This window comes from Rhea americana, unplaced genomic scaffold, assembly GCF_003343005.1.
Source record: "Rhea americana isolate MKP2758 unplaced genomic scaffold, rheAme1 scaffold_124, whole genome shotgun sequence".
Taxonomy (NCBI): domain Eukaryota; kingdom Metazoa; phylum Chordata; class Aves; order Rheiformes; family Rheidae; genus Rhea; species Rhea americana.
In genome coordinates, this window is record NW_028185306.1 from 2,748,350 (window position 1) to 2,770,583 (window position 22,234).

Here is a 22,234-nt window from a genome sequence, read left to right on the forward strand (position 1 = left end):
GGCGGGCGGGGCCGCTGGCGCTGGCGCTGACGGCGGGCGCCGCGCCGTGCCTTCCCGCAGGGGACGTGGTCCTGGACGGCCGCAGCACCCTGAGGCTGCCCGCGCCCGCCCTGCAGCACCTCACGCGCGTCTTCGAGCAGCACCTGGGCTCCCGCAACCAGGGCCGCGGCTTCGTCGCCCTGCCCTCGCACCCCGCCGACTCGGCCGCCCTGCTCCAGGCGCAGTTCCTCTTCGACGTCCTGCAGAAGACTCGCTCCCTGAAGGTCCGTGCCCGGCCGCGCCCCCGCGGGAGCCTCGCCGCGTTAGAAGCGGCCCGCGCGGGCCCTTCGCGCCCTGGCCGTGCTGCGGGGTTGGGAAGGTCGCCCGGGCGGTCCGGGCAGCGCTTGGTATTGCTCCCCGAGCCGTGGTCGGCGTGCGCAGCGCCGCGGGGCCAGGGTGCGCGAGCCCAGCCAGTCGCAAGTGTCGTCTCCACCCTGTAATCCGGGGCTTTCTGCTTCCTATTTCTGAGGCTTGCATGTTCTCGCCTAGGCAATGGTTCTGGCCACTCTCTTTCACAGCACAGTCAGTCACTAACAACATGCCCTGCTTGACTGAATTTTGAGAAGGYTGCAGTAGAAGTAAGAGCATGGCATGAAAGATGTTTCAGAGGACTTATTGAAAGGTGGCACGTGCTGTGAAGCTGCTAGAAGAGTGGCAGTGGTGAAACGGGACCAGAAGGAAAAAAAGGAATTAGCTCTCTAGGCTGTTCCTAGGTTCCTAGGAGATGTTGTGATCGAGTCCTCAGGTCTCTGGCACTATGGCCTACAGTGCCTTATTTATAGTGTTTTTGGTATGAGACAGGTTGGCGTTTGTTATTCAGATGTTACAGGGAGGTTTTAACAACAACATGATAAGACTGGATATCAGCGTGGGGCCCAGAGCCTGTGGAGGCTACAGGCTGCCCTGGCTGTGCAGCCTCCATAGGTGCTCTGACAGGTCAAGGAAAGGCAGGACAGCTTAGGCAGGAGGATGTTATGGTTAGTGCCTGTGTTAACCAGATTAGCAGGCTTTTACTATAGCAAGCATTAAAAGAGGGGAGAAGCTACCATTAACCATGCATTAAYGGATTCTCTTAGAGAAACTGGTGCTTTGTATCAGCCTGTTCAGATTGTTAAGACAGTGGAGGGAGAGGAGAGAAGGTGAKTGAATTGCCAGGAGGCAAACTAAGGATGGCAGCTGTAATAAACTTTTCTAAAACTGATCATCAGAGCTCTCAGTACAAGCTTCCCCTACAAATGGCCTTGTTCAATATGCTGCATTAGTGCTGGCAAGCGCCAGYGCTGTGATTCATCACTGTCATGGCCGTAACTGTGGAAGCTGTAGTGGTGAGGAGGCCTTGGGATTATGTTCTGCACCTGATGAGTCACTTCTATGTAGCTGGCAGAGGTGGTCTCTCCAGTCTCTGCAGCTCCGGTGGCTGCAGTAGGAGTGTTAATCACTTCATTATTCACTTTATCTGAAGTACTGTTTATGCAATGACTGTAGAAAACATAAGAAGTCAGATTTAATATGAGCATGGCCTGACTATCCTGTGGTGGGAGAGGCTGTGGCTGTACTACAGAAGGCAAGGGATGAGTTTGTAAGTTCTTCTGTCTCATTCTAAAAGTGTCTTGGGGACAGCCCTATTTCCCATTGTATTTGCCTGTGATTTGCCTTACTCAGCCTGCTCTAGTGAAATGCACATGCACACCTGCCATCAGCGTGCTAGTTCAGCTCAGCTGTTTGGCAAACATAGCTCTAGTAGTGAGATTTTTCTCTGCTTAGTAGGTTTGTTGGTGGTGGCTGATGGGGAATCCAGCTGTCAGACCTCATTGTGGTTCTGGTGAAGCCGTATGGGCAGGGGAGAGGAAGTGAAGCTATACAGTCTGGCAGTCCTTGATCTCATGCTAGCTAATACACTTTTTTTTTTTTGACCTGTACTAAACTTCAGGGTAATGAGTCAGTGCTGATGACAGCAGGTGGGGGGAGAGCCTATTAGTGAACACCAGAGGTGATAGGGCTTGTGATGCTGCAATCAGTGCATCAAGATAGTAGTACTGCAGGACAAATTGAGATTTATGCAACACTTCTCTTCCTGTTTCTGTAGCTTGTTCATGATCCAAACTCTGTTTTGCAATCTACTGTGAAGATCTTCCCTTTCAAGTCCCTTCGGCATTTGGAAGTAAGTATGGGAGCCAAAACTGGCTTTGAGCCTTGCTGTGTGGTTTCTTCTGACTTACTTTTGTGGTTGTAGAGTGCCTTCACTCTTAAAAAGTGGGTAGGCTTTTGTGGCCTTGCTAGAAGGCTAAGTCTAAACTTCTGCAACATTTGCTTGGGGTCAAGCCTGGCTGTGAAAAAGTGGAATGGAAGGACTCCCTGCTGCAGTAGGGAGATGGGAGATTACATTATAATATTCTTATRTATGTTCTCCTTGCTTTCTCATTACTGCTGCAGTTGAAGTCTATCCCTCCGCACTGCCTTCGGGGACTGCGATTAGTCTATTCACAACTGGAATCTCTAACCTGTTGCAAATGCATCAGTACCTTGGAGGTAAGTGAGGTCTCTACGGACCCATGGGGAAAACTGCAGGAGGAAGACTGTCTGGATCCTACAACCYTTTAAACAGGGAAGACGTGGGAAACTTAACTGTTATATCAATTGATTCTGTGTATGGCTTCCCCTCTCCCTGYTCTGGGGTCCTACTCATGACTCAGTGCTGAAATATCCCCTGTTAGTTCCACACCTGTGCTCTGGCGCTTTGTAGTCTCCTCTTTAGCTGCTTGAGAATTTCTGGCGCCTACCAATGTTCGTGTCACTTAAGTGATTGTTCTGTGTGTCAACCCATTTCTGTATTCAAAGACCTGCAGCCAATCAAAATTTATTTGGTTGCACCTCAGCAGTTTTTAATTAGCCTTCACAGAAGGAGTGCTGTGCCCTGTGGCTCATCTGCACTGGTCCCCGGTAGGATTTTGAGACATGAATGCAAGCTCTGACCATGGGGAAGTGAGTAATGTAGATTGTGTTAGCAGTGGGGTTCTGGAATTGTGTCTGTGGCACAGAAGCAGCTGCCTGCTGGGGAAGAGAGTCTGCTGATGTGGAGTGCTTAGTACTGTCCTCTGTCTGTCGGAGCCTGTGTTGCTTGACCAGAGCATATGCATCTGCTGTTTTGTCCATGCTTTGAGAATGATCTGGAAAAGATTTTGTAATGATGGATCTTTGTGCTTAGAATTCAGAGTTTACTAACTGTAATGTATTAAAATAGTATTGTCACTTGATTAGAGAGTGCAAAAAATATTCTTTTTAAATATTTAGCTGTGGAGCTCCCACCACATCCAAATACTTGAATTAGTGACTTAAATGTCATTCCTTCTGAAGACAAAGCAGGGGCCTTAAGGTGCAAAATGCCAGCTTTGTTCTCACTAGCTGTTCTCATATGTTCATCTGCTGTTACTGTRACAGCTAGTACTCATTAGGAATGACTCCTCACTTCTTCCTAGGAAATCATTTCAGCATGTGGTGGAGATCTGAGCTGTGCTCTCCCCTGGTTGGAATTGCAGACTGTCAACTTCAGCTACAACTCGATCACTGCCTTGGATGACTCACTGGTGAGTGGAGCATCCCTCCTGCATGACTGAATGGAATAGAGGAGATGATCATGGCCCGGAACTGGGCACTCCTTTACTGATGCTGATGGGTCTGGGTGGGAGTGAGTAGTGTTTATTCTCATGGCCTCTCCCAGCTGGACAGGCTTCCCATGGTACAATAGAGACTCCTGTAGGATCTCATCTAGTCTCTTTTCCTCCTTCAGCAATTACTGAATGTGCTGAGAGTCTTGAATTTGAGTCACAACAAGGTCCAGGACTGTGAGCACTATTTAACGGTGAGTCCCAGAACGTGTATGGAGAGCATGCTGCTGAAGTGATCTTTGGCTATATGCCTGCTAGGTGAAGTATACCACAAGAGATAGGAGATGTGGCTTAACAGGCATGTGATGTAGAGCTTCTACTTGCAGCCTTGAAACTCTTTGTCCTGTATGTGTAATCCCTGCCTCATTGGGCCAGAGAAGGCAGCGTTCCCTATCCACTCTAAGACAGGAACCTTTGCTGTGTGTATCATTGTCACCTCTCTAGTGTGGCTGAGACTTCACTGTAATCTGCACAGTAGATGAGGATGATGTAGCCAGGATTTGTTGTTCAGTTTGCCCAAACTGCCAGTAACATTTCCTCCTTGCTCTCAGAAATTGCCTGTCAATTACTTTAGAAAGGTGGTTCTCTATCAAAGCAGCGTGTGTGTGTCTGGGGAACAGTGCTGAAATCTTGTCTGTCCTGGACTAGATCTGCTTCTTTTGAGAGAAGCTGTGAAATAGCTTTTTATGGAGTTAGTGAACCTCACAATGTGTTATTCCCTTCCTTTTCTTGAGAAAGATGACTGTTCTTCTTATGGTAGCAAATCCAGTCTTTTGCTTAAGCGGGGTGTCCTGTCCCTTCCTGTGAAGTTGATGGTGCAGGGGAAAGCTTCTCCTAACAAATTTTGCAGAGGAGTTGGATCATGGTCAGTGCCCCTAGGCAAACCACTCCAGATGTGAACATTGAAGTCTTACTGCATAAATAGTCCCAAAACCTCATGTTTGTAAGTGGCCTTAGTGGGTTGCTGTTGTTTTTTGGCTAGTGCCCATATGTCGGGGGTGGAGAGAAAGGTAGGGGCTAGTGCCCTGTCTTGAKTTCAGGATCAGGCTTTGAGCTAAAGTCTCGATCTGGTGCTGCTCTTCTCTCTGAACAGACCCTTACAGAACTAGAGTACCTCAATCTGGCCTATAACTTCCTGTCAAAGGTGCCAAACCTTGGCATCTTCAGCCGATCCAAGCTGGTGACTCTGATCCTGCGGAACAATGAACTTGACAGCGTTAATGGTGAGCCCGAGGAGGGGGGGAGTGCTTCTGAGCTAGAGGCCTTTCCCTCTTCCAGGAGGAACACAGCTTGAAATTTTGGGCACAGCTATTTTTACTAGTCTTTGGTGTGGGAGAGAGGGGTGGGGGAAGGTTCTTTGGTTATATCTTCTCGCTTGCTGATGACTCTTGCTTTGTTTGCAGGGGTGGAACAGCTGGTGAATCTGCAGCACCTGGATGTGGCCTATAACCTGCTACTAGAACATGCCCAGTTAGCACCACTGTCCACTCTGCACTGCTTAAAAAAGGTAAGCATGAAGCCTAGTTGGTTCGTAGATTGGAAATGTCATGGTCTGGTGTTGCAAGGTGAAGGCTGCTGGGCAAGAAGAGTGTTGGAAGTTAAATTCAGCTCTTAAGCATTTAGTTTTGATGAGGAAAGCTGGTACTAAAGCTACCAAGTTCTGTAAAGATATTCACCTAATTCTTTTGTGGGTCTGTGGTGTTCAGAGAAGCTTGAAGTAGGAAAACTGCAGTCACTCTAGGGCCTATGAAGTAAAATAGACTGCAGAAGACAGTTCTCCCATCACTTTCTGGGGTCAGTACAGGAAAGGCTTTTGTTGATTTAGAGGCATGAATAAGAAATACTTAATTTCATTCTCTGTCAAAAAAATTTCAGAAAGCATTGGAAAAAGCTTGGTCCTCTCCTGGATTTGTCGTCATTCTACTCCATATTTCCTGAAGCAGAGAGAAATCCTGGAGCCCTAGGGCAGATGAGGTTGAGGTACAGAATACTACTGCTAATAAATATGTCTCTAATTTCCTCACCTAGCTGCACCTGGAGGGAAACCCATTATGGTTCCATCAAAACCACCGATCTGCAACGCTTGTACATGTGTCTCCCAGGGCAGCATCTTCCAACGTGAGTATTGGCTATATGCCTTCTGCCCCTGGGATTGAAAGATTAGGGTGTTCTAAAGCACGGGAGGAAATGAGAGGAAAGTATTTTGGAAACTTGAAAGCTGGTTCGAGTGGTGCAAAGGTGAAGGTTGAGTAGTTTATGCTTAAATTTTAGTGAGGTGTTTCGACCAGGATAGACAGAGCTCAGTACTGATCTTAGRTTTGCAGGACCTCAGGTCTTAATCCTTCTTCCCTGTCTAATTCATCAGTTGTGCTTACTAACTGTCCCAAATCTTTGCTCTATTGCTGCTGGGTAGTGACTATTTAGCTGGGCTTTGCAATCAAGGAACTCACTGACTCAGCCCACCGTGCCTGATTACATACTGCTTTGGCGGTAGTGAACACCACCTTTTTCYTCTCATCACTGTGCTCTGAGCCTGGTGTTTTCACTGTTTCCCTTGCATTCTGGTGCTTAAATTGCTTCTTGGTGGCCTGCTTTTAAATAAATGAGCCAACAAAGAAAGTGTTCTGGCAGTTTAGCAAGTAAAAGTGCTTACTGATGGATAAGAGGTGTTGCAGAGCTGGTATGCTCTTTGTGCTAGCAGCAAATGGCTAGATTTGTTGTCATCAAACATGTTTTGAAACAAGCTTTCAGTGAGCCTTCTTTTTTGTAAAAATTTCTCTTTTTTCTTTTTTTCCATTTAGTGGGTTCTTTCCTTTTACTCAACCTGCAAAATCCTCTGCCATTCATCCTTTGAACACTTCACAAGTTGTCAAAGAGCTCTTGTGCCCATCTGCTATGAAACCTTGTGTCCAGAGGAGGAAATAGATTACTTGCTTTTCCTGTTTGTTAGGAAAGATTCACTTCAGGATTGCTCCATGCTTTGTAGCCAAATGCAGCTTAGTGTGAGACTCCAGATGTTCATCTGATTAAGTTCTTGGGGAAGAATAAAGGAGACTTGGTCAATTTAAGAGTTTGCATGGGAGCAGTGTCCTGTTCAGTGCTTTCAGTCTGCCAAGCAGGGGCTTACTGGGAGATAGGTAGACTAAGCCTGTAAGTAGAATTTAAGTTTTTGAGGTGAAGATGAGTAGCCCTCAAAACAATTCATGAAGTGTTGCAGTAGTATCTTTGTCATATCACTTCTGCAAATTGCCTTAGATAGGTTCCACTGCTGAAATCTGTAGTCAGGAAAACCACAATGGTCTCTTCTGGCTTCAGGTAGCTACAGCTGAAGGAGTGATGGATAGGTGGAAATAGGGTTGCTTCTGGTAGTCTTTGCAGTCTTGTGCAAGGATCATGTGTCAAGAACCTGACCCTAGGGTGGTCTGAATGGGAATAGGACTCAGTAGATGCTGTCCTGGATAAGTGCCAGCCAGGTGGAATCTGACTGCAAATGGGTCTCTAATTACAGTTCCTCTTGGATGGAGAACCACTATCTTCCTCAGACCTAATGGTAAGTACAGTGCTGTAAACTGATTTTACTGGCTTTGGGAGTGGGAAGTCTGACAGGTTTCTCCATCCTCATGGGTCTCACTTAATCTGTGTTGGCTGCCTTGCCTCTTTGAAGTAATTCTTTCTGGCTCAATTCATGCTGATTCATAGTAGTTGTTGGGACTGATCAGTTAGTTTATACTGTCCTGTGCAGCAGGACAGAATTTGGAACCTTACCTGTTTCCCTTTCAGGTGCTATTGAGCACTTGACACTTGAGGTTATGTGTCAGCCAAACAGTTGTCAATTCCCTATGTGCTATTTTAAGAAAGGCATAGATTGAGTTTAATTGGAGCGGTCATGACAAGCAGTTGAGTCAACCAGGCAGGATTTATGTCACCACTTCTACTGATATGGTATATGTTTGGGACGATGAGCAGGGATGTTCTCAGCTTGAGTTATGGCTTTGTTACCTGGCATCACCTTCATGCTCAGCAGGCAACATTCTCTTCTTTTGGCTTAGTTTCTTCCAAAATCTATGCAAAGTATGTCACAGTCGATCCACACTTCTACCTCAGAGAAGACTGCACTGGACCGCAGTGCTCTGGACAGTTCGTGTGCTGCAGACCTCAGCGACAGTCAGTCTCCAGCAGAGAACGTGGCTGTCAGGCACCCTCGGAAGAAATGCAAGGTCTGGGACTGACATAGCATCTTAATTTTGTAGCTGGCCTGTTGGGAGGGGGGAGATGGCTCTCTGTGAAAGATGTKCTATGGGATGTTGCCTAGTACTGACAGGGTAGTGCTGGGCCTCTACGCTGGTGTGTGCTAGGTAGGGGCTTGGTTTAAAGTCAGTCTTGAATGACTGTAACAAATGTTTTGTGAGGTGTTTTTATACTGGAACAACCAAGAGTGGTCAGGCACCCTTCTGCATGTCAGAGTCTATGATCAGATGCTGTTTTCAGTCATTCTGAGGCCTCCCAGTTATTGTCCTGTTTGTTCCAGGGAAAAGTTAAAGTGCGCAGAGCAAGCATTTCAGAGCCCAGTGACACAGAACATGAGCCCCAGGCTTTATCTCTCTCTGCTGGTGAGGCTTGTCTTCTTCCTTGGTAACACAGCAGCTAAACAGCCCACAGTCAGAGGTGTGTGCTCTGGCATGGTGACTGTCTCCATACTTCGAAGGTTTTCTCTGTGCAGGTCTTGTCCTGCAGCATCAGAAGGAGATGAAGCGTATGGACAGCTTCAGAGATTGCTTTGGTGTTGACTGGCTGCAGTACAAGGAATGCCTGGAGAAGCATGACCGAGTACCTGTAATAGGCCATAGCCATTCTGCAGATGAGATTGCAGGCAGACCTGCTGCAATGGACTTGCTGAGTGAGAGCTTTGGCCCAGAGCAAGGAAAACCCCAAGTGTTCCAGAAAGAATCTTCTTGTCCTTTGGACAACACTGGGAAGGAAGAAGAGCCTGACCTACAGCTGGATGTGCAGGTGAGAGGAGAACAAAGAGAAGAGGAGGCAGATGAGCTGATGCTTGGGGAGGAAGAAGATGAGAAGACAGAAGGTAAATGGATACTCTCACTGATGTGTTCAAGGGCTTGGGTGATGATAGAATGGATGGATCAAATGTAATATCCCTGAAACTTCATCATACTGCCCGATTTTGTGGGTCTTCTAAGGACTTTGGCCAAGTAGACACTAGGACCTTTGGGCAGGGATGAGGACACAGTCTTGGGAGACCTCCATCAAGGCTGAGACCAATTTCTCTGCTTCTGGCACCTCCTAAGCACTCAGGTATGGCTGCCTCTGTGCTAGCATTTTGCTGGAGGAATGCCACTGACTTGATATCCTTTTCATCCCTCTTACAGCTGAAGCAGATATACACAGTTGCTGTAGTGCTGCCTGTGGAAAGGAGGCGAGGAAGCAGGGAGAATAGGACTTGAGTCTACTGCTGGAGTACCTGCAGAGCTGCCTTCATTTAATGCTTTTGCATACAGTAGTTCTGCAGCTTTACAGCTAGTATGCATATGCCTTCTATCATCTGTGTGTTGCCCCAAGTCACAGCCTGTCTCAGAGGATTGGGTGGAACTACTGATCCCCAGTGAGACGCAACTTGGGCCTGAGGGCCTGCTCTGTGTACTGACCTCTAGTTGTTTTGCTCGGCAGTGGACCTTTGCCAACCAGTACTGGTGAGCCAGATAGAAAGTGAAGGTGACCCAGAGCCAGACTGGATCTTCCTTCGGGTCACAGCTAGGCATGTGATTGAGGTGGAGCTGAAGGCTGCCAGAGTCCTCCACAAACTGGAGCTGAAGTGTCTGCAGAAGATGGAGACCTCTGAGATGAACTGGAAGAGGATGGTGAGTTATGCCTCTGTGTGAGCCTTTGACATGTTATTCCCTGTACAGGCTAGCATTCTGCATGTGGGCTTCTGTCACTGAGTGCCCTGTAGGAGTTTTCATAGCTTCTGTAAAGCCTGATTGAGTCTCTTCAGCCCCATGCATGTATATTGCTTAGGATGTTTGTGATAATGCAGCAGAAATCAGCACCATTTTATTCCAAAACTGGAGTTAAAAGGACTATGACCAGGCTTGTTCTGGCACGTAGGAATGAGAGATTTTCCAAGAGGAGCCTAAATCCCATGAAGGCAACCTTTTTCTCGTCTATTCCTCAGCAGGATATCCCAGCCTTGGAGGGCTTTATGGGCTGCACTCTTTCTTTGACAATGCAGCACTGAGGTTAGATCTTCTGTGACTTTTGGAGAGCTACTGATACCTCAGTGGGCAGTTTTCCATCTATTCTAGGAGTGTGCTTTGGTACCACCAGCCCTATTTTGCTTTTGTGGTTTTTAGAAAGGGAATTTAGAAATCACTTTTCTCATACATGCATGAACTTGATCACAGGGTCTTCTAAACCTCCCCCCCACCCCCGGAAGCTCCAACTCATTTTTATTCCTACCCTTGTACGTCTTAAGTTTGTGGCATGCTGTTCTTCTGAAATACCTTCTTGACAAGGTGTTTCATTTGAGACACATTCTTCTGGGCCTTAAAACTTACGAGTAGTCTTTAGCACTTCACACAGCTTGAATTTTTCAGCCTGTTTTACCAGGCTCCTAAATTATATCAAGGTCTTTCTGGGAGGGCTGTTCAAGGCTTACTAGATTCCAGTGCTCTGCCCATGTTTCCAACAGTCGCAGGCAAATGTAGTCTGTGTCCTGGATACTGTGCCCTCTTTCTGGAACTGATGTTTCCTTTCTCTTGCAGGACCTGGAACGAGTTTTCCCTGTTCTCACATTATACTTCAGCTACATTCGTAAGGACCGACAGAAGCGTAAATACGTGGTGCTTGATGACTGCCCGGAGCAGTGTCTACAGGTGGGGAAGCTAATGGAGGAAGCATGGGGAGGAGGGCAGTGCTTTTTTTGGAAAGTCATTGGATTTTTGCAGCCAGCAGAACCCCTGTTCTCAGAGCATATGTACGTCTGACCTCCTCTTACTAGCTGGGCAGCTCATGTCTGGACTGTATTCTCAAGAGTTTATTCTGTTGCACAGATGACCTGTGGAGGGCTCTGTGAGCACGGCTGTGGGTAGTGGAGCTTTGAAACGTAGAAGGTGCTCTCAATGAGAAAGCTTTTCTACCCTTGGGAAAAGAGTTCTAGTAGTAGAGTTAGTGACTTTCTTACGCACACGTGGCATAATTTTTCCTGACTATTGTGTGATGCTCTGGCCTGTGCTTAGCCTTCTATACAGCAAGAGTGTCTGTGCTATAGCAACTGTGTTCGGCACAGATGCTGTACTAACTCTACTATCAAATCTAAGTATTTTTCTTGAGACACTGTTGTTTAAACACACTTAAGCAAGCTATTGCAGAGAATACAAAAACAGGACACCTCAGACCTGTAAATATGTAGGTACAAAACACAGACCTGCAAACAGGTTTGTCTTAGTCATTGCAGTGAAATTTAGTGCCTTTGGCAAGCTTCTTTCACAGAGTAGCTGTTGTGCCCTGCTGGGCTGGGATAGCCCTGCAGTCATGCAGTTTGAAATGCTGTGATGAGGCATGTGAGGAGACTTGCTAACATTAGAGACCTACTTGTATTAGAACAGCTGTAGACTGCCTGCTAGCACTCTTTTTCGCTGTGCTGCTACTTCTAGTGTGTGCTTGAAGTGTTGACACCAGCTCTGGAGGAGAATCGGAAAAATTGGAGCCAAGAGAAGACATTCACAAAGCTCCAATGCCTGAAATGCAAGCAAGAGTTTCTCCAGTCTCTGGCTCCTTGGCAAAAAGGTCTGTCTTCTGCAGAGGATGGAGATGCCAAAAAACTGGAGACACTAGCTGCCTCAGATCAAGGTAGGACCTAGTCCGCAGAAAAATGTTGTTGGATGCCCAGGCAGGCCACCTGTGGCAGCTATGGTGCAGAGCATGGCATGCAGAGGAGAAGGGAATGCCTTGGTTGCACTGGAATTAAAACATATCGTGAAATGCACTGTGACTTAACATGCTTGAATTGGTCCTAGGCATCAGGGAAGGGGCACTCACTGCTTGTTTGCTAGCAGAAATAAACCACTGTTTAAGCAAACAGTACCCCTGTTGTAGGTGGCCTCAAGTCTGGGAGAACATAAGGGTGCTGGAAAACTGCAGGACCTTAAAGGTCCTGTAATCCCTTGTCCTATGTAAAGCATGGTCAGTTTTGCTCTACAGGCTAACTCTTTCTGAGAGGCCTTCGCTGAGGGAGCTTTCTGGGCAATCTGCTCCACTATTTCAGATAAAAATTTGACTCTTAGTTATCAGGAGAAACAACTGCTACCCTAGCAGAAATCTCGCTGACTGTAATCTTAAGCCTATTGCTACTTTCCCTATGGAAAATTACTTTTTTATTTTCTTTGTACTCTGTTCTCCTCCTGCCTACCTCCCCTCTCCCTGTTACTCCTGTCTTCTCTTCTTTAGACTAAATAAGCTCAACTCCCTAGATAATTTGCTTGTCAGTCGTATCTCCTACAGTCCAGCTATTCTTGCTAGTCTCCTTTATACTGTTTCCCATTAATCCATCCCGCCCCTCATTTTTTTCCCCTTTGGGTGTCTGAAACTAGATGCAGTATTTTGACGGGGATATTACAAGTGCTGATTAGGTATCTTCTAATTGTTGAGTTTCCTCAAAGCTTCTCTCAGTTTAAAGGTGAAGTGGAGAGTGCCCAACCTTAGCTTGTAGGATTCTGCTGGTTTGAGGAAGCAACCTGGTACTGGAGGATTCTGCAGTGAGAGCAGAAGTGCTGTCCTGTCTACAGTGCTTTCCTCTACCCCATGGCGCTTTCTTCTTCCAGGGCAGTAGAAGTCCCAAGTGCCAGCTAGGAGTTTAGTGTGGTGTGGGTGATGAGTGTCAGGAGGGATAAGAACTGCTAGAGAATGGTCACAGCAGGCTCATGAGCTGGCAAGCTGGAGGATAAGCCAAGCCAGGGATGAGGGTGACTAAGGAAGGTTTGATTGACTSTTGGTGAATTTGACCTTCAAAGGCAATGTGAGCAAAGTGGAGGAAAGGTGTGAGCCAAAGCCCTGATGCAGGTTAGCAGTTGCAATTAGAACCCATGCTAGCCACTCTAGTTCTGAGTGGGGTTATTTTATGTGGATGTTAGCACTGATACATATCTTACACACCTCCTCTCTCAAATCAGTGGGAATTTATGGATCTGGATACTGCTGCTCAACAAGGTGCTGAAGTCAGGCCATGACTGAGCTATTGCCTACTTTGAAAAGGATGGCTTGTGGTTTGGGGGGGGGAGTGTTAAGATCTTGCAGGGGGAGAGCTGTTCTTTTGTGCTATTCCTGATGAAGTCTTTCACAGATGCTGCAGCACCTGGCAAACCTGTAGCCTGTCCAAGTTGTTCCAGTGACCATGTGGTCATCCTGCCTTCAGAGATGTGCTCCAACGCATCTCTGCCGCCTGGCCCTGGTAGCACAAATGAGGACCTGTTGGAATCTGTTCTGGAGGGAGGCAGCCAGCAAGAAGGCACAGAGGAAGCATCTACTCTGGCTACCAGTGAGAGTGGGAAGTTCTACATTGGTGAGGAGGACAGCTCTGAGGTGGACACCAGCAACAGCACCAGAACCCCGGAGCTCAGTAGCGAGCATGACAGCACACTTCATTCCAGTTCTCGCAGTTCTGATGGGGGCTGTGGGAAGAAGGAGCTGGGCATGAAAAAACAGTTCTTGTCCTTCAGTCACACTGACACCAATGAGGGCAGCTTGTTGGGGAGCTACCATTATGGCGTTTCTCGTGGGCCCACTCCTTCCCAGCTGTCTTTGAACTCCGAGTCAGAGGAAACCTGGAATCTCAGTCCTTGTGAGTATGTAGGAGCTGTACAGGGGTGGTGTGTGCATCTCTGTGGTAGGCTCTGTCTGGTGCTTGCAGTCTGCACTGCCTCCTGTATAATACAGGAAAAGGGGGTCGTCAGGCACAGGCAGTGGCTGTGATACTTGTGAATATAGCACTTTATGACCTTCTGTTCCTCTCTGATGCCTAAAGGTAGGGAAAACTGAATCAGCTCCTAATCAGTGGTATTGCTCAGACTTTGGGTAATAGCCTCTTGTTCTGAGAGCCATTTTGCTCAATCACAGGCACACTGAGTTCCTCTGCTTCTAATGAGCTGCCAGCTGGAGTATTACCTTTGGAGAAAGGGACAACTGTGTGTAGCAATCTTTATTCCCAGGCTTAAGTGCAGTCTGAGGTTAGTGTGTCTGTTGGAGGCTCGGGTTCATAGATCTACAGCTTCTTGTTTTCACTTCAGTGGTCTTTGTGAACAGAGGTGATAAAGCCTCTCCCAAAGAACGGTCTGTGTGTTGGCTGTGTGAAGGCTGTGGTACAAACTTGCAGTTAGTGTGAGGCACACAAAGAGCTTTATGTGAAGGRTTTTGGATTTCTGTTGTGGCAGAGACTGCTTTTGCTTAGACTTCAGCATGTGATATAGAGTAACTTAATTTGGAAAGGGCCTCTGGAGGTCATCTGCTCCAACCTACCAAATGGTTTTATTTCGACTGCTCTGGCCCTGGTTTGGAAACCTGTGAGCCCCTTATAGACGTCTCCCTTGACTTGCCAAGACTGCTGTGCCTCTGAAGAGAACTCAGTGTAGGACCAGTGTTTAGAATCACTATGTTCAGTCTTGTATAATCACAGAAGCATATGAAGTAAGGTAATCTCTTGTTTTGCATCAAATCAGAGTACCAATTTAGTGAACTGAGACAATGAAAGAGTTCCTGTTGAGAATAATTTCATTGATGTAGTATTCTTTATGGAGAACAAGTCTTCTCAGGGGGAGGAGGGGCATTGCTTTTCTCAGGCCACTGGACTGTTGGCAATTAGCATGGCAGCGTTGTGGCTGTTGTATAAATGGTTGATTCATACAATTGTATGACAAATACAAGTTAGGTTCCTCACCAGTTTCCCTGGTGTCTTTCTTGGTTGTTTTATCCCTACCTTGGCCTAAGTGAGAGACCTGAGCTGACATCAGCTGAAATACAAAATATCTTTTTAGTTTGGTGTGGAATTGCCCTTCTGCCACATCCAGAAGCAAGGTGGTGTTCCCATGCGACTAAACCACTGGACAAAGGTTGAAGATGGATTAGACCAAAGCTTTGTATATCTGAAAGGGCAGGTATTAAAGTGATGGAGTCCCCTTGTGTCTGTGTTGAAAATCTGTGGCCTGAAGAGCCCTAGTTCTGATCCTTTGTCTTGAGGAGAGATTTGATGGAAGCGAGCATGCAAAGGGATGACAGCACTGCCCCACTGCCAGTCTGCATGATTCAGCAGCCTCTGGTCAGTGGGGAGAGTGCTAATGCCACCTTTTCTCCTCAGCTGCAAATGGCATCCTGAATACGAGGGATTTTCGTTCTGTGGATCATCGTCTGAAGCTGTACCTGGATATGGAGGTTTTTGAGGAAGACACTGAGGAGTTCCAGTGCTTCCTCAAGGTAGGTTCCTGCAGCATCACCCCATGTTCTGTGGGCAGCCTGGTCCTTAGCCATCTTTTCAGCTGCCCTGTGAGTTTTGCTCTGGAGTGGCATCCCAGAGCCTGGGAAATATGAAGGGTTCTGACATGTGTCTAGGCCAGTCCTTTGTGTGGGTGAGGTGGCAAGGGGTAAGCCAGTACTGTGACCTGCCCTCTCTGTGCTGCAGGTGGCCATGGTGAAGTTTGGTCGACGTGGGGAGTTCCTCTCAATCCTGGTTGCTTCTGACCTCAAGATTTATGTGCTGGAAGTCACTGGAGTTATCAGGTGAGGAGAGGCGTGGCAAGTGAGACCTGGAAGCAAGGCTGTGAGTGCTGGATGGTGCCAGCCTTATGCTGGAGGAGTGGTGACATGTAAAAGCTCTTCTGGCAAAAGCTCTGGTGCAATGTGATGTGAAAGAGGGGGAGACGGGGTAGCCTGCTGCAGCTGAGTGCTGTGCCCTGTGACTAGGGGACAACCTGCAGACTGGCTGAAGAAGAACGACTCTCACTACCTGTCTGATATTTCCTATCTGGAAGTTGGACTTTGCCACCAGAGCTTGAGAATGGAGTTTGAGAACCCAAGAGCCTCCTACAATCTGCTGATCCGGAACCAGAGCTGTTGTGACCAGTTCCTGCAGACACTGACATGTAAGAGTTAGAGCTGTAGCAGAGGGAGGGGGAGGAGGATTTGGAAGATTTGCTCTTGAAAATGCACCAGGAAGACTGCATTTGGGATGTATGTTGGAAAACCAGTTCTTGTCAGGTCAGAAGAAAGTTGAGAGAATCCTACTGGTGCCATAAGTTAGTGTCTCTATATGGACTAGAGAACTGTTCTAAGCTGTTGAATATAGCCTTGAGCTTGCAGTAAAAAAGTTCTGTCTTTAGATCTCATACAAGAGCTGCCTGCCAAGCACAGGAGTAAGGTGAAAGAAATCCCCACTGTGGAGATGAATCCTCAGCATTCTTTATGGTAAGAGCAGCCTCTGAGGGGATGAATTTGGGGATAGAAAAAGGTCTTTGCTTTTTTCAGCAGTGCCTGGGATGTGTGGCAGTGAAGTAGGCAGCAGCAAGGCTGCATTACAGGCTTGAGGCAGCTGGCTCAAGTGGCTGTCGCACTGCTGCAGGGGGTGAGCATGAAAGGGTGGGAAGGACTGAGCGGGCAGGGTGATTCTAGCTCTCTAGGAGGAGCCTGGGCAGAACAGAACTTGAGAGAAAAAGGTGATGTTGTAGGGCTGACTGGTCCCACGTGAGAAGCATTTAGTTCTTTGCTGGCAAGGTGATGGGCAGGGAGCACTGAGAGTGGCAGGAAAGGGTGGAATTTTGCTATAGCATATGGAAGACATGACTCCTTTCCTTTTCCAAGAGGACAGAGAACAGGAACAAGCTCACAGCAAGCCTAGACTGAGAACAGAGTGCTTCCTTGGATTACTTACTGCTGTGTCTTCTAGGTCTTTACTGGACTCCAAGACCACAGACTCCATGGCTGCAGATGACACTTGTTTCTTCTACCTGCTGGCCTATCTGATCCAAGGTACAGGAGATCTCATGGGAAACTTGTTTCCCATGCCTTGTGCAGTCTACTTCCATGTTTTTGTTTTTAGTGTACAGTGTGTGGGAAGAGGGCTGGCTTGTGGTTGCAGCAGCAAGATGGGGAGGTAAGTGTTGGGATGCGTAGGCTAGTAGCATGCTTCTGCCTATAAGGTCTGCCATCTCTTTTGGGAATGAAATCCCAGGCTCTAGGGAGCAGTTGGTCTTGCACGTTAAGTTTGGATATAATTCAAAATGGCTACTGAGAAGCTGGAAGTGATGTAAGGGTTAGATTGTTCCCACAGGATGAGGGAAAACTTGAGGGGTCATGCACACATTTGTGTGCTAGAAGCTGAAAGGCACTGCCTCTGTTTGGGAGAACAGGAGCAGGTATCTAGCACCCTAGAAGACAGAACAGGAAGAGCCCCCTGGAGCCCACCCACTCTGTGCCAGTGCTTGTTGAGGGCCAAATGTTTGAGATTTGAGTCTTCAGTGAGCAATTTCAGTATCATCTTAGCTTGAGACACCAGAAAAAGCAATGTAGTTGTTAATCATGCGTTGACTTTGTTAATGCTTTTGCAGTCTTCTTCCCTGGTGGCCATTGGGGAGGTATGAGAGAACAAGAATTACAGCACAAGATTCTGTGGGGAGTATGCGTATTSGTCTCCTTTTAGCTGTGCAAATAGCCTGAGGGAGGGAGAACTCAAAACTGCATATCTGTTACTCTCCAGTTTTTCTCCTTTTTTAGAGTACAGTGCCCCAAACTGGACCCTGTTCCAGCTGAGGCTTCCCTGCCAAGTAGAAAGGACTAATTAAGCATTCTATCTCTGATACTCCTGCTAATTCCCAGGAGTGAGCTGTGACAAAAGCAACGTGTTGATGTAGCGGTTTGTGATTCCCTGTGACCTCAGCCAGTTTTGCTAGTGGTTCTCTATTTCTGTGCATTTGACTTGTTCTCAAGCTCTAGTGCTTTTCATTTTTATCCGCTGAAATCAACTGAATGACATTTATGCTCTCTCTAATTTAGCAAAACTATTTTGCTTTCTGCCATGCTTGTGATGCATCCCAACTTGATATTAAACTTTGTGATTTCTGTTGCATCCATCAGACCTGGAGCCAGACAAATTCAGGCCAAAAAGGTGGCCTTTTAGCTGGAGCTGATGACTTTTTAACTAAGGAGTGGTAAAGTGTTGGTTGAGAGGTCAAAGGACTTAAGTTTCTTGTCTTGTCTCACATGAGGCTGTTGGCTGGCACAATGCTGGTTGGGTAGTGGTCTTTCCTATGCTTACTCTGGCAGTGAGCTTGAATAAGCTGTTTAAGTCCAGGTGTATTCAGCTACCCTGTTCCCCCTCCTCAGTCAGGAAGATGTTCACTCAGTCACTCGCTGCTGGAAAAGGTTTCCTAGGTGAGGGGTGGAGGATGGAAAGCAAAGCTGGTTCTGTGGTGACTCAGGCTCTGAGCAGAGCTTCTCCTCTTCCCCCCTATCCTTTTAGGAGCATCTGCTTTCCCTGTGACCCTGCTGAGCACCCGCAGCATGCTGTTTCTGCTGGAGGAGAATCACCAGTGGCAGGTGCAGCCCCCCTTGGATGCGGATGGTGAGGCAGAACCACCTCCGAAGAGCAGCGTCCAGCTGAAGGAGAAGCAGCCAATCAGCAGTATTAGCAATGTCATAACCTATCGCCTCTATCCCTGTGACATCAAGCTGATGCTTTATGATGAGGTAACCAGGAGGAGTGTCATGGGACACACAAGACTGGGGGTGGATCCAGGAGGCTAGATTGTGCTCAGACTCTGTTCCCGCCAGCAGTGTTTTGGGGCTGTCRTCTTTTATCCTAATGCAGGGTCTTGCACCATAGAGCCAGGGGAGCACAGCATATTGCTGCTGTACAAAAGTTATGCARGGACGCTTTCACAGCTGGCCATGGAGAGGGAGGAGGATGTTATTTAGGCACTGGGAGGAGCTGGCATCTGTGCTGGGAAACAGCAGCTCAAGACTGACCTTTGAGGCTGGGCCTTGCCCATATGCCTTTATCTCTTTTCTCCCTGACAGGTGCTGAAGGTGGAGAGCACTTGGCATATCCGCACAGAGTGCCCTGAGCTCCTGGCAGAGCTGGTGGAGTGGATCCGYGGGCCCTGGGAGGAGATGTTCTCTATCGAGCTACGGAAGGCTGAGCATGAGGGGCTGGAGTGAACTTGCCAGCTATAGGCAGGCGGGACTTGGAGTCAGGAGTGCTGCTGTGCTGCCAATAGTGCACAGGTGTCTCCCACTCCCATCCGACTTTGCTGTCCTGTGGCCTCTGCTACCCGCTGAACTCTTGCTCCTAGGCCTTTCTGGTGAGGAGGAGGGAGCATGCAATGGTCCAAGCTTTGCACAGTCACTCACCTGCACTGGGCTGGCCATGGAAGGAGGCTGTGGAGGGTGTCCTGTAATCCTGCATTAGCTGCACAGAATTGCAACTTGGTGGTGTCTGCTAGTCTCATTCAGGGTAGTAGGGAGTCACTTTGAAGGAAGTAAATCACTGATGGAGGAAGGGAGCAGAACCAGAGCATGGTCAGTGGGACATGCATTGGGACTAGGCCAACAGCAGGCCAGAGGTACTTGGGTGCTGGGCTCTTCTGGCAAGTGTACTTACTGCCTCTCCAGTTGTCTCAGAGCAGCTGCTGTTGTCTGCTGCTAATTTTTCCCCCTCTCTCTTATCCACTGCTTTCCTAAAGCTGCCTGCTTTAAACAGGGGCCTGATTGCACAAAGGAATAAGGCATGTTGTACTGAACCCTCTGGAGAGCCCTTTGCACCTGTGTGCCTGGCAGGGCATGGCTCAGTCTGCTGCTGTAGTCTTCCTCCCTCACTGGGGAGGGAGAAGCCGTGAGGCTCTTGGGCACAGAAGTGTTGCTCATCGCTTAAGGGTCAGGATATTGGTGGGCACTGACAGGTGAAAGTGAGGCTTAGGCTTTTCTGAGCAGTCCAAAAGCAAGAGTCTATTTTAACATGAGTTTTACTATTTTCTATTGTAATAAAATCTTCTATTTATTGAATTGTCATGTTTTCTTTGCCGCATCCTTTTGCACTGTTTTAATGCCATGTAAGGTCTGTCTTCATAGCGGCCTCAAGGGCTTCCCAAGATCCCACAGGATTGGAGCCATTTTCCCCTTCTGTTCAGGGTGGTGGTGATGGGCTGCTAAACTGCTCTTCTCCACATGGCTGGCTCCCAGGCAGCAGCCAAGTCTGTGGCCTGAGTGCATGAACAAGGCCCAAATAGGGTTAGACTGACAGGAGGTGCTAGTTTTGTTCTTCTCCTGTGAAGATTGCCCCCAGGTGAGTACCCTTTAGGCTCAGCCCCAGCAAATTGCTTATTGCCTGCTAGCATGTCCTCAGAGCCATGTGCCTTGTGGGAGCTGTCGCTGTGGTGGCTGTGGAGGTGCGAATGAGTGCCCCTGCAGCACTGAATGAGCCCTTTTGCCAGGTGTTGTTCAGCTATTTCTTAGAGGCAGTTCTGGGGCTGGTGGGATAACAAGGCTGCATTTGGGAACTGTGGATTTTTGGCTCGACATACAAGCAGTTCTCTATCTGAAGCCCCGAACTTGGCCTGAGTTGAAGCTGACCTCGGCCCCTCTAAATCTTGGGCAGATTTGACTGGAGTGTACTGGGGTGGGAAGGCACAACCTTGGGGTGGAAGAAACTGAGGCAGGTGTGATGCTAACCAGCAGAGGTTGAAGGTGCATACAACCTCTGCAGGAACAGAGCACCTCTACTGTGCTCCTGCCACAAATTCTTGCCAGAGTGAAGGTTCTTTTCTGTACCAGTTTTCACCTCAACTTCATGCAGGACAGGTTGAGACAAGTGTGGCTGGAAAATGCTGTTGCCTGACCTGGCCTTGCTATGTCATATGGTCTCTGCACTCTCTTCAGGTGAAGAGTAAGTGGAGATGGGGTAGTATTTCAAAAGGCTTGAAGTTCCCTATTGGGGTGAGTAGAAACAGTCCTGTCAAACCAAGGTACTGACAGGTAGGATCTAATAGCACAAGCATGGACCTTTACTGATTTTTGCCTTTCCCAGAGTGGTGTGTCTACCTGCTGTGAACATTCAGCTCACAGTCTTGAGACATTTTCCTACTGCTGAATCTTTAGTAACAACTTCTATCTTCATTCAAGGTTATCTTGATTTCTTCTAAGACATGTATTTGTCTTTTGTGGGACTGACCCCTATTTTCTATGGGCTCTGAGTCCTGCAGTTCTACAACATTCTGCAATAGTTTCTATGATATCCAGAGCCTCCACATATCCAGAGCTGGTGTCTGTCCCTTAAGTTTGTTTCATCTAGAAAACAGCAATAACTGGGCCCCATAGCAGTCTTACCTTATATCTTAGCAAATGAGATAATGTTTCCCACTCTGCTCCTCCAGCCAAGCTATGCCCTCCTCCTAGCCTTATGAATACGGAATTCAGTTTCCATGTTTTGTATATTAAAGGTCAGCTTTCGGTGCGTTGTTGGATGCTTTCTTGGAATCTCTTTACTATCAACCTTTTTCCTGTCTCTTTCAGAAGCTGAAGGTCCACAGTGGCTGACATTTTTATCTAGTCTTCTATAGACTTGATTGGCAGGATGTATACTGTCTTATGGCAGATGTCATAACACATTCAACTTTGTCTCTTCTTCCAAAATGGGCATATGCTTGCTGCTCTCTATTCATTTGGTGTGATCTCAGATGTTGAACTGGAGTGAGCTCAGTGGAAAYGCTGCCAACACCTAGCGCTTTGTATGGAGAAAGGAGTTCCAAAGAGATGAGCCAGTAAAAACTGGTAAGGTTTTTTGTCTTCATCTTGCCATTTAAGGAGTTTGTGTAAGTTCTGTCTTACCCTTTCATAACTGCATTTTTCATAAAGGGCAAAAGTCAAAGTTGGAGTTACCAGACTAGCTTGTTGATATTCCTTCTGCGTATGCTGATCCCCGGAGAAAAGTCATCACTGGAGCTTGCTGTTTTCATCTTGGCCAAGTTGTACCTTCGCATTGTGGCACTTGAGTCTGGGTATGCACTGAGGGGCCCAGCAAAGCGAAGATGTCAGCTCCTTGCTTGTCCATAGCTGTTCTCAGACCATTCCTGGTTTTTACTATAGAAGTRACTACTCATATTTGCTTCTGCTCTTTGCCATGTCTTTGAAAGCCTCTGCCTTCAGCTCAGCACCAGCACCCTAGTCTCATTGACAGCTCCCTGCTCTTCTGCATTCCTTCATCTACAGAGAGGGGAAGCTCAGCTTTAGCCTGTGCAGCCTACTGGGCTGCACAGCCTGTCTGCCTGCTGCCTCTTAATGAAGCACTTACTTTGTTTTCCCTTAGGATTTTTTTCTGGTTATTGCAGATTAGTCCCTTTGTAGTTACTCTGTGAGCATGAACATGCTGCTGGGAGCTCTTCACGCTGGACCTAGCGATGGGATTAATTGGCCTTATTCCACTGGCAAGGTGTTYCCCCAACACGCTCCTTTGCTCCAGCACTGGAGGCAGCCCAACTGAT

At 47.6% G+C, this 22,234-nt stretch overlaps 1 protein-coding gene across 1 annotated transcript in view; it reads left to right on the forward strand.

Moving 5' to 3' along the window:
* STK11IP (serine/threonine kinase 11 interacting protein) overlaps positions 1-19,760 on the forward strand; it is a 24,907-nt gene extending 5,147 nt beyond the window's left edge. Inside the window, exons 3-25 of the mRNA XM_085325906.1 lie at positions 61-263; positions 2,126-2,200; positions 2,473-2,568; positions 3,516-3,623; positions 3,827-3,898; positions 4,798-4,927; positions 5,108-5,211; positions 5,733-5,822; positions 7,213-7,254; positions 7,754-7,921; positions 8,233-8,314; positions 8,425-8,787; positions 9,390-9,580; positions 10,484-10,594; positions 11,375-11,570; positions 13,060-13,557; positions 15,067-15,182; positions 15,388-15,485; positions 15,669-15,847; positions 16,085-16,169; positions 16,648-16,730; positions 18,220-18,446; positions 18,777-19,760. Of these exons, the coding sequence (XP_085182032.1) occupies positions 61-263; positions 2,126-2,200; positions 2,473-2,568; positions 3,516-3,623; positions 3,827-3,898; positions 4,798-4,927; positions 5,108-5,211; positions 5,733-5,822; positions 7,213-7,254; positions 7,754-7,921; positions 8,233-8,314; positions 8,425-8,787; positions 9,390-9,580; positions 10,484-10,594; positions 11,375-11,570; positions 13,060-13,557; positions 15,067-15,182; positions 15,388-15,485; positions 15,669-15,847; positions 16,085-16,169; positions 16,648-16,730; positions 18,220-18,446; positions 18,777-18,917 (3,458 nt within the window). The 3' untranslated portion in view covers positions 18,918-19,760. The remainder of the gene's footprint in view (positions 1-60; positions 264-2,125; positions 2,201-2,472; positions 2,569-3,515; positions 3,624-3,826; positions 3,899-4,797; positions 4,928-5,107; positions 5,212-5,732; positions 5,823-7,212; positions 7,255-7,753; positions 7,922-8,232; positions 8,315-8,424; positions 8,788-9,389; positions 9,581-10,483; positions 10,595-11,374; positions 11,571-13,059; positions 13,558-15,066; positions 15,183-15,387; positions 15,486-15,668; positions 15,848-16,084; positions 16,170-16,647; positions 16,731-18,219; positions 18,447-18,776) is intronic.
* Positions 19,761-22,234: the final 2,474 nt, after the last annotated feature.